This window comes from Mytilus edulis, unplaced genomic scaffold (assembly GCF_963676685.1).
Source record: "Mytilus edulis unplaced genomic scaffold, xbMytEdul2.2 SCAFFOLD_965, whole genome shotgun sequence".
NCBI lineage: Eukaryota > Metazoa > Mollusca > Bivalvia > Mytilida > Mytilidae > Mytilus > Mytilus edulis.
In genome coordinates, this window is record NW_027268924.1 from 11,497 (window position 1) to 29,432 (window position 17,936).

General features: G+C 31.7%; 1 protein-coding gene across 1 annotated transcript; it reads right to left on the minus strand.

Moving 5' to 3' along the window:
- Nucleotides 1-1,119: 1,119 nt before the first annotated feature.
- LOC139509118 (A disintegrin and metalloproteinase with thrombospondin motifs 16-like) lies at nt 1,120-16,967 on the minus strand. Its single transcript, XM_071296076.1, has 16 exons — nt 16,874-16,967; nt 15,451-15,572; nt 14,401-14,535; nt 13,568-13,699; nt 12,328-12,460; nt 11,407-11,514; nt 10,676-10,815; nt 8,464-8,527; nt 6,444-6,507; nt 5,376-5,500; nt 4,715-4,847; nt 4,166-4,240; nt 3,608-3,699; nt 3,034-3,145; nt 1,618-1,707; nt 1,120-1,238 (listed from the first exon to the last, which is right to left on the minus strand). Exons 3-16 carry the CDS (start codon nt 14,487-14,489, stop codon nt 1,210-1,212), a joined length of 1,386 nt encoding a protein of 461 aa, XP_071152177.1. The 5' UTR covers nt 14,490-14,535; nt 15,451-15,572; nt 16,874-16,967; the 3' UTR covers nt 1,120-1,209.
- Nucleotides 16,968-17,936: the final 969 nt, after the last annotated feature.

Consider the following 17,936-nt stretch of genomic DNA (forward strand, 5'->3'; position numbering starts at 1 on the left):
TGTTGTTACTTTGTTGTCATTGCAACATCCAAGATGGCCGCCAGTGGGGGGACTTAGTTTAAGAGGGTGGTAAAGGGTTATTTTCGTGCAACGTTTTCGGCCTTTTCATTTCACGTGTTTTCGTGTTTTTGTGTTTTATTTCTCGTTTTCTCGTGTTTGGTTCGGTGTGCGTGCTTCGTATTTCCCCTTATTTATTTTCCGTGTTTCGTGTCAGTGCTCTTAATTTCTCGTTCTTGCCTTTTTCCGTATTTGATTAAAAAGTAAATTGGAACTAACTCAAAGTCACAAGTTATAGTACCTTTTGAAACTTGTGTAATATAATAGAAATTGATGTAAATTGTTACCATTCTACTTTCTATTGTATATGTATGCTATACATGTAATAAAGTCCATCATAATAATACTTTTTTCAAATCAGATGCAAGTAGCATACGCTAGCCTAAAAGGTGACCACAAGGTCTTTATGTCCATTAACAATGTCTACATGATCTCCAAGAACGGCTGAGTAATAACTGCTGGTACTTTTTTTCTTAAAATTTACGATTTTATTTCTCGTGCTTCGTTTTTCCTGATTTTTATTTTTCGTGCTACGATTTTGCGATTTTTATTTCACGTGTTTCCGTGTTCAGTACACCCCCCCCCCACCCCCCCCCCCCCCCCCCTTTACCACCCTCGTTTAACATAGAACCCTATGGGAAATGCATACAAAAGTCTTCTTCTAACGAACCACAGAATTGAATGAAATCAAACATAGCATGAATGTTCCTTTCCTTATGAGGTGCTGGCCAAGTGTTGTTACTTTTAGCCAAATTTTATATTTTTTTATATGATTTCAAAAACCCAACTAGAATCAGGTGAGCGATACAGGCTCTTGAGAGCCTGTATTTTCATACGGGTATAGATTTATTCTCCCAAAGAATTTGATGCAGTTTATATCAATGTGATACATTCAAACAGATCTGATACTGTCTTCATGGTAGAATAATATAGTTTAACATAAGATTCCAACAGACCCATATGTTTTGGAAAAGATATAGGGTAGTTTACACAAACCATTGCATGAAGTTAATAATGTTGGCCTTTTTGACCTACAGATAAAATATGTTTTTAAACACAAACTTAAAATGATTTTTTTATTATGTACATAAGCTGAATGTCCATTAAGGTAAAGTGACTCTTATAACAGCAGTCACTTTTTTGTAGTGTTAACTATTCTCTGTCCTCTGATTTGGCACTAGCTGGAAAAAAACATTAAAACACATATAAAAATAGTCAATAAATAAAACGCAAGCTATAACATACATTATTGTGTAGAAGCAATTTTTAAAGTACCCTAAACTGGAAAACTTTCAATCAGCCTTGGTGATCCTATCTTAGGTTCAATAAATAAATTACTCTTTATAATCACTAGTGACAAATTTCTTTCAGACACATCTATAATTTAGCAAGATCTTTCAGGATCGCTGAAAGAACGATTTTCTTCAACAAGTAACAAATTGTTTGTGGCAATGCCTAGGTCTCATTCACATTCACAGTCGTGTCTTCGTCACAGGTTAAAACATACTTGCCCAGGAAGAACTCAAAGGCAATAACAGTTTAGAATATGGTAATATTTACCTTGACATGGTTTTTGTTCTGGTTTAGTGAACAAATAACAGTTTTTGTCTTCTACTTGAGCATTTAGTTGTGTTTCCATACAACTGATCACTACAAAATTATAAATTCAATCCTGTTACATAATATTAGTGTTTGTTGCCAAATTTGGTCCGGAAAGGCTGTATGAAAGTATTTTAAAAAGGGTTCTTTACAAAAAATATTTTAATATATAGTTGACCTATTGTTTATGGTATCTGAGGAACAAACTTAACCATGAAAACTGAACATTGACAAATGAACCATGAAAATGAGGTCAAGGTCAGATAATACCTGCCAGACAGACATTTACACATTACAATCCTTCCATACAACAAATATAGCTAAACAATTACCTCGAGTTTTAAAAAAAACCCAGACGAAACCACAAAAACTTAACAACACTGGGCAATGAACCTTCAGAATGAGGTCAAGGTCAAATCAAACCTTTGAGACTGACATGTACATCATAAAATTTTTCCATCCACCAAATATAGTTGACCTATTGCACCAAAACTTATACACTGAACCATGAAAATGAGGTCAAAGTCAGATGACACCTACCAGTTGTCACACCTAACTATCATTCCATACACCAAATATAGAAGACCTATTGCTTATAGTATCTAAGATATTGACTTGACCACTAAATCTTAACCTTGTTCACTGATCCATGAATTAGGTCCAGGTCCAATGAAAACTGTCTTACAGATATAAGGACCTTCCAAGCTACGCACATACCAAATATAGTTATTCGATACTCATAATAAGAAAGAAATTAACATTAAAAAAATTAGCTAAAACCACCACCGCCTTCACCACCAACGCCGGATAACTTTCCCTGTGTCAAGCTTTCAACAAAAACTGTTCTGATTGAAGGTGTTATATATTTTTAAAGAGTTTCATAACAAAATCAAAACTACAGATTTTAACAAATGCAGATTGTTTCTAAAAATTAACAAAATTGGTATTCTTTTAATTATTCTAATTTCTTTCCTGTTATGTCAAAGTTTTTTACTTACATTTCACATGGAAACATTTGGAGTCATAACACAGAACAAATCTTCCTTTTGAAAAGGCTTAAAGGCTTTAGATATTTAATTTTTTTTTAAATTCTCCCTGATTATTTGAAAAGTCGTTTGACTTTTATTCAATAAGCAATTAAATCATGACAACGAAAAACGCTAAAATTTCACAAGCAGAAAATACAAATAGATATGCTAAACATAGTGCACAAACTTGAGTTAAATATTCCATTTTTAATATGGGGTTGTCTGACAAAATATGAATAAAAACGCGAAATGTGCCAAAGAGACAACAACATCCCATCCAAAGAGCACATCATCTACTATAATGTTAGGCTAAACTGTACATATTTGTCTGTTTTATCAATATAAATACCTCTGTCCTCTGTAGATGTACATTTAGATGACCACTGGTATTTACTGGTATGATGCAGTGATGTGTCATATCTATAGCTGACATTTGCTGTCACAGATTGAAAATATGTGATCTGAAAAATAAGAAAGTCATATACTTACTCAAGTACAATATCCTTGGGATTTGGTGCAAATTTTGTTATGAATATGTATAAAATATTTTGGAAATTAGGCTTACTACAATCAGCAGCCATATTTGAAATTATTTAAAGCACTCATAATGAATTTAATATACCAAACATATTTGTTAAATTGTTAATTCTTTTGTTATTTTAAGGACTTTTATTCATAGCTCTTTTGGCAAATTCAATAGTCAAATGATTTATTTTTTCAACTTTTAGTTAGAGGTGTTGGTGTCAAAGTTGCATGCAAAATTTTACAGCAAAGAGTTCTTTGACCTTTAAATAGAACATAAAAAATGTATTACTCTCAAACAAACAGTGCACTAAATCTCACTGTCAGACGACCCCCCTAGACCTTAAGATCTGCATTTGAGACATTATTCTAATGTAACCACAAGAATTTAAGAAACTTACATATAAATTTATATTCCACAGAGATGGCTCAGGAAAATCTTTAAGTACATCTCCAAACCTCAAAGTTCCTGCCTTTTCTTCATATTCTGCTTCTGAATAATGTACAAGGTATACTCTTAATTCAGTATGATTTTGTAAGAGAGTTTTTTATTTCCAAAATAACTAATTCCTACTGAAATAGCAAAAACTTCTTTCCAATATTCTTATCAAACAGTGGCATTCTAAGTTTAACAAGACAATCCTTAACACCAATCTCCCATGAAGTTTAAAACAAATAACCCAACATGCAAAAGTCGTTTTATTCAGAATTTTAAGGAACTTATAAAGGTCAAGCATTACTTAAGTACTCATTTTCCTTTATGTGACACATGTTATTTTAACATGTAACTTTGACATCAAATAGATCTGAATAAAACATTCAGAATGACTGATCCTTCTAAAACAAACTCATAAACATCATTCCCACGATTCAGTCCCTTATTTGGCCTTGAATTGGGCCTATCTGATAATATCTATTAGTACATAAATGTAATATACCAGTAGCACAATCTGACTTACCAATTTGTGTCCAGTCTGTATTGTGGTTTGAGGCTATTATTCCTGTAGATCCAGCTGGTACTGTGTGGATTAAAACTGAAATATGATTATAATAAAATCATGATTGGTACAATTTCTCTCATTAAATTAGATAATATGAGCTTTTTAAAGAGAAGAGCATTATCATACAGCAAATTCAAAAATTAAAACCATGCAACAGGATTCGTCCTTGAAGTCATGAAATGTAGGCAGCAAAACTCTTTAACAGTTCTTTACTGAAAAATCATTAATATTTCATCATTCAATAATGGATTCAAGCAAAACAACATAATATAACTGTACAGACAGATATTCATATGGTTGGAATGGGTAAGTCAAAATGCCCTAGTCAAAGATGTGGCTGATATAAAAAAAAAAAGATATTTAGTTTAATTGTCAATATGACAACGGTAACCTAATATAAACATATGGATGAGATGAACACTTTCAAGTCACATTACATCTCCGACAATGTCTAGCACTATGAATAAATAGTATTTTAACATGATCAACAGTTTATGTAAAACTTACAAGGTGTGTCTTTCAATGTTTCATATTTTGTGAATTGACCGTGATGTTCTTGACACAAACTTCCGTCACCATTACACACACCACATTGGTCAAACTTCAATCCAGATCTCATCTTCCCATCACAACCAAAGGACTGGAAAATAAAGAAAAGAGCATCAATAGGACATAATGCCTGACTTAAATTTCCTTCTGTGAACCACAGAATTAATGGGCCAAAACCCATTTGGTTTACCAGAGTATATGTTAAAAAGGTTCACATCATAATGAACTGCAAGTTGATGTGATCACACATTCATGATAAACTACCTTGATCACACATTTTAACCGGATAACAGTACTGGACTGACAAACAGACATACTAATGAACTTTGGACTGAAACAAAGTTTGTAAAACATGATTCCCCTACTATTATACCGGTAGGCAGGACTTAAAAAACAACAAAAGAGAAACATTTAACCTTGATGTAGACCATGATGGTCTTGAAACTCCTATCATCACTATTGCATACATTACATTGGTCAAACTTTAAACCAGGAAGCTCTAAATGTTTTTTTTGTAATCTTAATTCATCAGATTTCTGTGTCATAGACTTTGACCCCACATATTCTTTAAATCATAAATTCCCACAATAACATAATAAAAGTCACTGTATATTCCTACCTGTAGTTTTCCTTTGAAGCATTTGCTTATATTGTGTGAAGAAAGTGATGGATACAAGTCAAAACCATCAGGATAAGCTATCCATGTCCCTTCATGTGTTACAATGCAATGGCATTGATAGTTTCCTATATAGGAGGCAATCAAAGATTTACATTGTAAAAAATAGCAAATAAATATTTGAAAATCTCAGTTTAATAAATACATGTTACTTCCTTGCAAAGGCAGTGTCAATACTCAAAATTGTTGGTTATTTAAAGAATAGGATCGCAAGAGTTTTCTTACCACTTACAATTTGAATATAATTATGAATATGAACATTTGTCAGCTCTCATGGCATGATAGTTTGGACAATCACTTCAATTAAAATAAATTTAAATTAGCTTGCATAACCATTCAATTTATTGTTATAAGTTACACATGTATTGTCATATATTTTGGTGGAAATTCCAAGACATTTAATTCAGGCAGAGATTTTTTACAGGTATGAAACTCTCAACAAAGCTAACCAATTTATCATAGTTTATTATATTTTCAGACTCTAGATTAAGTTCCAGTCAAGCGAAATTTAGACTAGTCGAAACGAAAATTGACTCTAAGGCAGATGTTAATTTATAAAGACGTATTGAGTGTTTCAACAAAGGGACCTAAGAAATATTTTGGCTGATGTAGAATTTTTAGTCAACTGAGTAAGAGATGAGAGACAACTGTATGTGATAAAAATGTTTCAGAAATAGATTACATATATATCAGCTTTACCTTGACACTATATACAAATATTGGTGTTAAATTTTTTTCATCATCAATAATGGAAATAGTCTATCAGATGTAAATAGGATATCTAAGATTAAATAAAGTTTTTCTATGTAATGCAACATTTTTTTTATTTTATCAATTTAATTCTATGAGAACATCCTCAACAATGAATTTCCAATAAATATCATAAAATTTGTGCTCCTTTATATTAAGTGAACTAGCAATGGAGCTGTCATATTCTTTGATTCTAAAAAAGGAAATTCAACCTTGATATAATATTTGACTTCTGATTTAATCAATCTATTGACTACTTACCTGTCTCTGTATTGTGAGATTCACACCACTTTGTTTTGAGGTCATTTAGATTCTGTTTACATATCTGAAAAAAATTATTGTTATGAAAGATGTTTATAACTTTTGAATAAGTAAACAATATTTGTTTAACACTGATATGACCTTTCTCTGGACAAACATTGTTTATTTTGCACTGATCAGCAAAGTATGAAGACTGAAGAAATAAATAATTTTAAACAAATGTCATATCCCCTAAAACATTGTTTTAATGATTCCTAATGAACCACTTGTTATCCTTTTACATTATCTTTTACCCCAATCCTTTCTTGATCATTATGATGAAATTTTTGAACGTTTTATTATTTGAAGCTATAATTAGCCTTTTTAGAATCTAGAGAACTATAGGTTATCTCATTGTTCGTACACCAAAATGAAGATAAGGTTACGTCATTAGAAGGATTTCCATTGTTAAGAACATTTTAAACTAATCCCACAACTTGGTGTACGCTTTTGAAAATAATACCTAAAATGCATTAGATTCTGAAACGGTGATATGCAAATTGTAATTTTCCTAAAATTTTATTTGGTTGTCAAACTCTGAACATTTTACTGTGCTTATCCAGTGACCTTTGGGGTATCACATTAGCAAAGACCAAAACAGTTTACCAAATTGCAGTCAGATTTCTACTCCAACTAATTGATCAACTGGTAAAATATTTTAGCAGATTGCTCAAGTGAAATGTTGTTAGTATGAAGTGAGTGCTGTACAATAAAAAGTTATACTTACCATCCAGATCCAGTCAGTTGATACCTTTGTCAATCATTTCTAACTCAAATAATATCTTACTATAGTATGAGTCACTGAATAAAATGGTCTAATTTTAACATGGAAACTTCTATCATAAATAAATATTATAAATGAATAGTTCAAAACATTGTTTTGTAGGTGTATATTCTATAGCTTTGTCTTCTTAGATGAAGTTATTGTGCAATTGTGATTCGAATAACATTTTGTATACAAATTACTGATCTGCTGGCAATAAAGGGAAATAATTTACATAACAAATAATCAGCAAAATTTTGTTCTGTCTGACAAATATCAAATTTCCCCATTTAATTTGTTGTAACATTATTTCTGTTATTATTTAACTTTTATCCTCTGTTCTAAAACGAACGATGAAACTTATTTAATGATGAAAGACGATTAACAGCTGTTTTGCAAAATGTTGAATTGTTCAAAGTATAAAGGATTGTCTACCAAGGAGTACAAGATATCTTATAAGCAGTATTTTGCAAAACCTTTCTAATTTGTGTTTTACATGCCCTTCAATTTCATACTAATTTTGCATTTCATTTTTTTTTTTATGAATCTTTTGTAGGCAAAATCATAAGCCTCGTATCATTGATTAAATTTTATGTGTACATTTGAACTCAATATAAATTATTTCCCTTTAATGACAGCAGATCAGTAATTTGCATAGAAAATGTTATTCGAATCACAATTGCACAATAACTTCATCTTAGAAGACAAAGCTATAAAATATACACCTACAAAACAATGTTTTGAACTATTCATTTATAATATTTATTATGATAGAAGTTTCCATGTTAAAATTAGACCATTTTATTCAGTGACTCATACTATAGTAAGATATTATTTGTGTTAGAAATGATTGACAAAGGTATCAACTGACTGGATCTGGATGGTAAGTATAACTTTTTTATTTTACAGCACTCACTTCAAACTAACAACATTTCACTTGAGCAATCTGCTAAAATATTTTACCAGTTGATCAGTTAGTTGGAGTAGAAATCTGACTGCAATTTGGTAAACTGTTTTGGTCTTTGCAAATGTGATACCCCAAAGGTCACTGGATAAGCACTGTAAATGTGCAAGTTTCTCAAACATTCAAATGCATCGAAATGTAAAATAAGATTTTTGTATGTTATCTCATTTTCAAATTCCAGCAGTAATTGAAAACAGTATTGCAGAGGTAATCATTTACTTTTGTCTCATTGGTAAGAAAAGATATCTACTTACCTTCATATTACAGAGTCTAACATCCTCTTTTTCACCAATACAATCATGTGCACAAACAGCCTGTCTAAAAAAACATTTAATGCAGATCAGTACCATAAACTGGAGGCTCTAAAGAGCCTGTGTCGCTCACCTTGGTATATGTGAATATTAAACAAAAGAAACAGATGGATTCATGACAAAATTGTGTTTTGGTGATGGTGATGTATTTGTACATCGTACTTTACTGAACATTCTTGCTGCTTACAATTATCTCTATCTATAATGAACTTGGCCCAATGAAAATTGTTAAAAATTGACTATAAAGGACATTAACTTCTTAGGGGGTCAATTGACCATTTCAGTCATTGTTGACTTATTTGTAAATCTTACTTTGCTGTACATTATTGCTTTTTACAGGTTATCTCTATCTATAATAGTATTCAAGATAATAACTGAAAACAGCAAAATTTCCTTAAAATTTCCAATTTAAGGGCAGCAACCCAACAACGGGTTGTCCGATTCATCTGAAAATTTAAGGCCAGATAGATCTTGACCTAATAAATAATTTTACCCTCACCAGATTTGCTCTAAATGCTTTGGTTTTTGAGTTATAAGCCAAAAACTGCATTTTACCCCTATGTTCAATTTTTAGCCATGGTGGCCATCTTGGTTGGTTGGCCAGGTCATCGGACACATTTTTTAAACTAGATACCCCAATGATGATTGTGGACAAGTTTGGATTAATTTGGCCCAGTAGTTTCAGAGGAGAAGATTTTTGTAAAAGATTACTAAGATTTACGAAAAATGGTTCAAAATTGACTATAAAGGGCAATAACTCCTAAAGGGGTCAACTGACCATTTCGGTCATTTGACTTATTTGTAAATCTTACTTAGCTGAACATTATTGCTGTTTACAGTTTATCTCTATCTATAATAATATTCAAGATAATAACCAAAAACAGTAAAATTTCCATAAAATTACCAATTCAGGGGCAGCAATCCAACAACGGGTTGTCCCATTTATCTGAAAATTTCAGGGCAGATAGATCTTGACCTGATGAATGATTTAACCCCCATGTCAGATTTGCTCTAAATGCTTTGGTTTTTAAGTTAAAAGCCAAAAACCACATTTTACCCCTATGTTCTATTTTTAGCCCTGGTGGCCATTTTGGTCGGTTGACCGGGTCACCGGACACATTTTTTAAACAAGATACCCCAATGATGATTGTGGCCAAATTTGGTAAAATTTGGCCCAGTAGTTTCAGAGGAGAAGATTTTTGTAAAAGCTAACGACGGACGATGACGACGAAGACGACGGACGACGGACGCCAAGTGATGAGAAAAGCTCACTTGGTCCTGTGGGCCAGGTGAGCTAAAAATATGTTTTATTAATTTTCTTGTAGAAATCCTGAGAAATAATAGATACTCATTACAATTCGTTTCTTGTAAAAATCCTGATAAATAATTGATGGTCGTAATTTTCTTTTAAACATTTCATATGAAATTTTCTCATATATGACAATCTCTGACCTGCCATTCCTCTTGGAAAATCTGTCAAAATTTGTAAAGAAGCAGAAAATTTATCAAGAAAAAAGTGACTTGAGCTGGGTAGTACTGTGGATTTCATTATTATTCGTTGGTAACCAATTTTCGTGGATTTCATGGGTTAAGGTAACCATGAATTAAATGTTCAACGAATAAAAAAAAATTCCATAGGCTTGTATTCAGACTTTCACAAAACCACGAAATCGGATATTCACAAACATGTAAGTTTTCTGGAATCCACGAAAATTGGTACCCTAAAAAATAAATGAATCCACAGTATTTTTAAAATCCTGGCATCTAGATTTTTCGTTAAATCCTTCCTACTCTAGAACTACAGATTATTGGAGGTCAGTATTTTTCCAATTTTCAAAGGTCTATTAATGAACCAAAACAATACTTCACATACAGTTGCATAATTATGTTCTTAAAGAAAAATACTACCAAAAGGATCATTCTTTGCTAACATCCCAATTACAAATCATGAAAATATTCCTTTTGGAAATTTGTTTTTTTTAAAGATGATCAGAAACACAGCTAAGTTAAATCTTTAAGATAAAACCTCATACATGTGATTGACTGTGAAACTCAGATCAGGAGATTGGTATATTTAGGTTTAACCTTGCAAAAAATAGATGAATTTACAGGATTTTGTCCATAATCAAATACCAGTACCAGTAAAATAACCTACTTATTTCGACAAGTTCTTCTTCGATGGGTAATTCCACCACCACATGGTCGGCTACAATCTGACCATGCACCCCAGGCTGACCAATGGCTGGATGTTTTACATTGACCTGTATATGGGATACATTTTCCTTTCATACACCACTGAAATTGAAAAAAATACAACATCTAAATACAATTTTTTTTCAGTTTAAATATTTAGTATGAAAATGTCAAACTTCTTTCTTCTCTTGTATGAAAACATGAAAGTATTGTATTAACATTTAGTTTAAAGTCAATTTGATTATTATTCATACACTCATACTCTAAGTCCCACTTTCACTATGCCTTCGATGTCATTTTCATTTTATGCTTTCTGTATTAACTCCCCTTGACTTATCTTTTTAGCCACAGTCTCTTTCAACATTGTGTTTTCTAATTTTAATATTTTGTGTGACACTCATTTTTACAATTAGTTTACATTGCTGTATATTCACCTTTAATTAACTTTGAGTTGACTTTCTTCGCAATAATCATTTCTTCCCTCCAAAGGTGCTCCCTTTTTACGTATACACATACCAATGAAGGAAAGATGTAGTGTATACAATAGTGAATATCAACCAACTAAAACAACTTTACACTAAAAACCCAAAGGGTCAAGCCACATTTTTCTATAAAAGCCAGGTCTTACATATAATATTTCAAACTCTAAATTGGTTAGAGTCTAAATTATGGTTGACTAAATCATATACCCACCCTGAGTTGACCATCTTTGTAACAGTCAGTTTTATCAGCCATTGGTGCTCCCGTTATACATTTAAACTCATTCCCTGGAACCTGACATGCCAGACTTTCACATGGATCCTGTAATCATCATAGTTTTTATTATTTTTTTCCTGAGATCTTAATTTTGAGCTTTCAAAACTAGAGGCTCTCAAGAGCCTGTGTTGCTCATCTGTATTTACTGTTGTATTTTTAAATCATGTAAAATAAGGTTAAAATCATAATTAATACATTTTGTAGTATTAGATACTATAGATTATTAGATTTAAGTTATTATTAGATACTATAATAATATTTAAGATCATAACCAAAAACTGCAAAATATCCTGACGAGAACTAATTCAGGGGCTGCAACCCAACACCAGGTTGTCTGAACATTTCAGGGCAGATGAATTTAAACCTGATGGACACTGATGGTCATGTTGACTTATTTGTAGATCTAACTTTGGAGAACATTATTGGTCTTTACATATAATTTCTATCTTTAATAATATTCAAGAGAATAACCAAAAACTGCCAAATTTTCTTAAAATAACCAATCAGATGCAGCAACCCAACAACAGATTGTCTGATTTGTCTAAAAATTTCAAGGCAGATAGATCTCAACCTAAAACATTTTATCCTATGTCAGATTTGCTCTAAATGCTTTATAAGAGATATAGGCCAAAAACTGCATTTTACCCCTATGGCTAGATAAACTAAAAATTGAATGAAGACTAGAACATCAGTAAATTCATTTAAAACAATATTAATTAGTTAAGGCAGAGATAATAAAACAATCTTATCTGTTCAAAGCATTTCAAGAAATATATGGCATACATTTATTGATCTCTTGTCATCTATTAGTAACAGATAAGTGAAATTTAGTACATGTATAGATAAAACAATGCAAACCTTATTGGGCAAGTTGAAGGTACAAGATGTATCATGATGCGCAAATCTACACTGCTGATCTCTGTCATAAATCTTCTGACGCCCTGGCATAATTTGTAGTGGGAAATCATTTAAACATGATGCCCTGCTACTCCTAAAAGTACATTTGATATAACAGTTCATTTTTGGTATGACAAATTCCTGCATAAAAATGATTGCACATTTTTAAAATGGAGTAAAAGTTTGAAAATTTGGATGAAAAACAAAAAATCATAATTTTATAAAATATCTGGTTTGAGCAGTTCAAAATCTCACTTTTCAAGTTTGAGAGGCTGGATGTATTTTTGATAGTAATTTAAGGCATGTAATTTATGCATACAGATTGATGCAATAAGTATGTGTCACCTCTTATTTTTTGCTTTCTAATATAAACACATTTTTCATTGAAATATTTGCCATAAATTAGCAATTGATATGTGAAACAGTTTACTTCAATAAAAAAATAGGTCATTTATTGAAATATTTAGACTGTGTTATTAAATACCAAACATTTGTTTGTGTTTGAATCAATGTTCTAATTAGACATTTAAGGGGAGATAACTCAAATAGGTTTAAAATAATATTTATGTTTATACCATCAGAAAATGAGAATGCTTCACAACAAAAATATAAACCAATAAGTAATAAAACTTTAACAATTTTGCTTCTATCGGTACCTAGTTGATTCAAATCCAACTTGCCACACAATGTTTATTCTAAATATAGTTTTATCTGAAATATATAAGTTTTAGGTGACTTTAATACTATATATATATCAAAACATTATAGCGGTGCATTGATTATAAGTGTGTAATAATCTTGTAGTGTACTGATGCATCACAGACTTTTCTTTTAGTGAAAACAGCCTGGAATCCTTCTTCACTGCTCAATGTACATTCATGCTTAGTGGTCAAAAGCCGGGTTGTCATCATCAAAGTTAACTTGGTCAAAGTTTTCTTTGACCTTGCAAACTTGGTTCATGTCAGTGGTTGTCACTATCAAAGTTTTAAATCTTAAAAAAAGAAAACTGCACTGTGATTGAATAATTTCTGTCCATATCCATCCACTTTTCACGAAAAAAAAGGATGAGATTCTAATCCATCCAAGTTTTTCTTTAATGGTTGTCACTATAAAAAAAATCCATCAAAAATCCATTGTTACAGTAACTAATATATGGTATCGTTATAACCTCTGTTTACCAATTTTGAAATGAATATCTTACCGTAGGAATTTATCCAATGCTAATGAACTACATGTTGACCAGTGTAATCCCATACTGCCTGTATAACCCTGGGTGCTCATTATATTTCTACTTATTCCACAAGGAGTATTTTCATCATGAATCATGCCAAACCTGTAAAGAACAAAATTTTCATCTTAAATGGGAACAAAAATATGAAGAAAAAAAATTCAATCATTACAATAAAACTATCAAAAAATTATATTTCATTCCTTAAGACATTCCACTGCCTCTGCTTTCAACAATATTCTATAGAGTTCTTTCTATGGTGTCAAACATTTTCAAAAAGAAAAAAACCAAGAATGTGTCCGTAGCACACGGATGCCCCACTCGCACTATCCTTTTCTATGTTCAGCGGACTCTGAAAATGGTGTCAAACAAAACTCTCTTTTGACATTACCATTAGAAAGATCATATCATAGGGAACATGTGCACTAAGTTTCAAGTTGATTGGACTTCAACTTCATCAAAACTACCTTGACCAAAAACTTTAACCTGAAGTGGGACAGACAGATGGACAAATGATCAGACCAACAGACGATCAGACGCACAGACCAGAAAACATAATGCCCCTCTACTATTGTACTTGGGGCATAAACATTTTTAAATGTATTTGATGCTGCTTTCCTTCTTTTCAGAAATATTCTTGTTGAAGTTTCTCTTATAAATGGGCTCCAAAGAAGTGATGGATTTTTTTTTACATAAATAATGACCCATTGAATTCTAACTCTAAAGTATGACTATCCAAACTGCATTTCACTAAAATTTGGCTCTAAAAATTATTCAATATAATGTATATACAATGTTATACATACAAATGTCCTAAGTCATGAGTCATGGTGATTGCTGTACTGACAAGTCCAGAATCTATGGCCACCAAACAACTGCTGTCTACATCGCACATTCTTCCTTGATGGGTGACAGCTAAATCATCAAGGGTTTCATTATCCCTAGATGAAATTGAAGAGGCATTCTTGAAATTAAGTGATTCAAAGCATATGGTATAAATGTAAATAGCCAGTGGCTCAAAGCAAGGCTGTATTTCCCAGCTTCCTTAAATGTGGGCTACTTACTGACTTTCTATACTGCATAAAATCATTATATTGAAGAGACTAACCATTTAATTATCAATGTATGGATACAATTTACTATATATCTGAGTTTTCAAAAACAAGCGAAATTTTGATTTTGAACCAAACTGAATCAAAAGTGCATCTGGTTGCCATCTTTTTTTATGCAACTAGATTCATATATTGATATTTTAAAATAGACATCACACAAATTATCCTTGCAATTTACTTTAAAATTCAAAACCTTTTTGATAGATTGATAATTAGTTACAGTTTGTTTTTACATTTCCTCTTTGTATATGGTTTACTGTACATTTCTTAACTAAGGGTAATATTTAGATAGACAGTAATTCTGTTTGAGCTATTATGGTTTTTAAAAATGGTTAACTTTTGGGATTCCAAGTGGTTTTATTTTGAGCATAACTGATGCAAGTTCCTACAGAAACTTGGGTCATGAACATCAACATAACATTTCAACTGATATTTCATAGTGTTTTTCTATGTGGTAATGTTACACTATTATTTCAGGTTAGGGTGAAGGTTGGTGCCAGTTTATGCCTTTTTTTAAATTTACTTTAGTTATTTGGGGCCCTTTTTAGCTTGCTGTTCCATGTGAGCCAAGGCTCTGTGTTGAAGGGGGTACTTTGACCTATAATTATTTACTTTTTTCACATTATGACTTTGATTGAGAATTGTCTCGTTGGCACTCATACCACATCTTCTTATTTCTATACAAGAATTATAGGCTGTTCTTCTTGTGCATTGTTTGCTTGTTTATTTTTGTTTTTTGCTAACCTTGTTATATAAATTGCAACATCAGAAATTCCCTTGTGATTATCATTTCTATGATTTCTTCTAGCAGCCCATCTACAGAAGCTACAAAGTGATGACACACAATCTGGTGTCTTTGGTTCTGCCTAAATTTAAAAAAAACAAGAATGTGTCCAAAGTACACGGATGCCCCATTCGCACTATCATTTTCCATGTTCAATGGACCATGAAAATGGGTAAAAAATATAATTAGGCATTAAAATTAGAAAGATCATATCATAAGGAACATATGTACTAAGTTTCAAGTTGATTGGACTTCAGCTTCATCAAAAACTACCTTGACCAAAAACTTTAACCTGAAGCGGGACAGACGGACGAACGAACAGACGGACAAACGAACGGACGAACGAACGGACGAACAGATGCACAGACCAGAAGACATAATGCCCCTCTACTATCGTAGGTGGGGCATAGAAATATATTTAATTAGCATCTTTTTATTTTTCAGGCTAAAATAAGGTTTACTCAGGTCTATTCTAATTATCTTTGCTATAATTTTGGATTTAAAATTTTTAAAGTGTTTTATAATTTTAAGATTTTGTAGTAAATGTCATATTAATGGCCTGGAAGATGTGTCAAGCTCTTTACAACTGATTTTTGCAGGGCTTTTTTTATAATAATGTGCTGTAACATCAGTTCTCTACAATAGCCAGAGGCTTTAATGCTCACAAACAATTCTAATATGACGTGGAGGGAGGTTCATGGAAGAGCCTACTCAATTGCTTTACCCTTATACACATCGGACATAGAAATTACCTTAATTGTCCTAATCAGAATCGAAATAATTGATGCCAGCTATACTTTATTGTAGTTTTAACATGGGATAGGCATTATATTCGTGTTATTTTAGCCCTCACTCGCTAGAGCAAAAATAATCACGAATATAATGCCTATCCATGTTAAAACTACAATAAAGTATAGCTTGCATCAATTATTTCTTAAGTTTAATCCTGCCGCATTCTTTATGTGCCTCAATGTCCAGAGTCATCAGCCTATAATACAGTGGTTGTTGTTTACCATTCATTGTCAAGTGTATTGACAGGTTGTAGGTATTCCTATGGGTATCAACTGAAACCCTTTAATAACAGACTTAATTTAGTACTGTTATGAATCACAGTTTATGACCACTTAGTAAGGTTGCTAAAATTGATAAATTCAACAGGTAATTGTTTTAAGCATAAATCAGATAGTTGGTTTACTCCTTTGAAGTTTTTCACTCTTTTTTTTTGGTGTTCCTTGAAGTGTTCCTTACCGTAAAGGTTTTGCTCATTATTGAAGGCTGCAAACTAACCTGTGGTTCCTTAAATGATCATCCTTGGGTCTCTTGTGGATATTTGTCTCATCTGCAATCATATCACATTTCTATATTCTATATTTAAATATTTACCAATGGTCCGTCCAAAAATTCGACTTTGTTGACAATTATGTTCAAAGGAGTGCTCAAGGTTCTGTCCTTGAATAAATTATGCACCTGTAAAGACATGTCACTGAAAAGTTAACAAATAGGTGTTTCCTATTACATCTTTGAAAAAAATGGGTAGGTAGGTACGGATTTTTTTTTTTTCCCTTTATTTTTACATTGAGTCTATGGGAGGGACATTCTGACTTTAACAGTGCTTATTGAAAAATGACCCAAAAAAATGAAGAGAAGGCTATTTTTGAGCTTACAAAATAGGGAGGGTAGGGTAATAGGAAACACACATCTTTTTTTATTTGGCCTCTTAGTTAAAACCACTATTTTTTTTAACTTACATTGAATAGAAAATATGTGACAGCTGATTTTGTTGTGTTTGTTATTAAAAAAGTAAAATACACAAGATTAAATTGAATTACATGGTTCTTGTTTCTTGATTTTGATTGTGTCTATTAAGGGGGCTCGCGGGTCTAAATCCTTTTTTTTAATTTAATATAAGATTTCGCTATAGAGGGGTCACCGATCATTTACGCTCACAATCTGCCTTCGAAAGAAACATACTTTTTTTCTGTTAAACTAATAGGAGAAAAAGAGGTTATATCGAAATAAAAAAAGAACCTAATTACAGAAATCGCTTAATTTTACAATTATTTAGTTTATGTATAGCTTATTTGAAAACAATAATAAAAAATATAGATCACCGATGAGTAAAAAAAGATATTTCAATTTTTATGCCAAAAAATAGCATTTTTGCACCAAAGGGAGATAATTTCGAGCTTTTTCAATGATATCTGAATTTTAAAAGTCAGCTGGGGCCAACACGAATTGATGTTTTGGAATGATTTTTGTACCATATGATAAAGTAACAACTACTTTAGATAATTTATAAAATTTGTAATGAAAATTAAATGTTTAATTTTTTTTTGAAAATCTTATACCCTTAAAATGAATCTTCCAAAGTCAAGGATAAATGAAAGGCAAAAGATACCAAAGGAAAATTCAAACTCATAAGTCGAAAAGAAAACTGAAAAAGCAT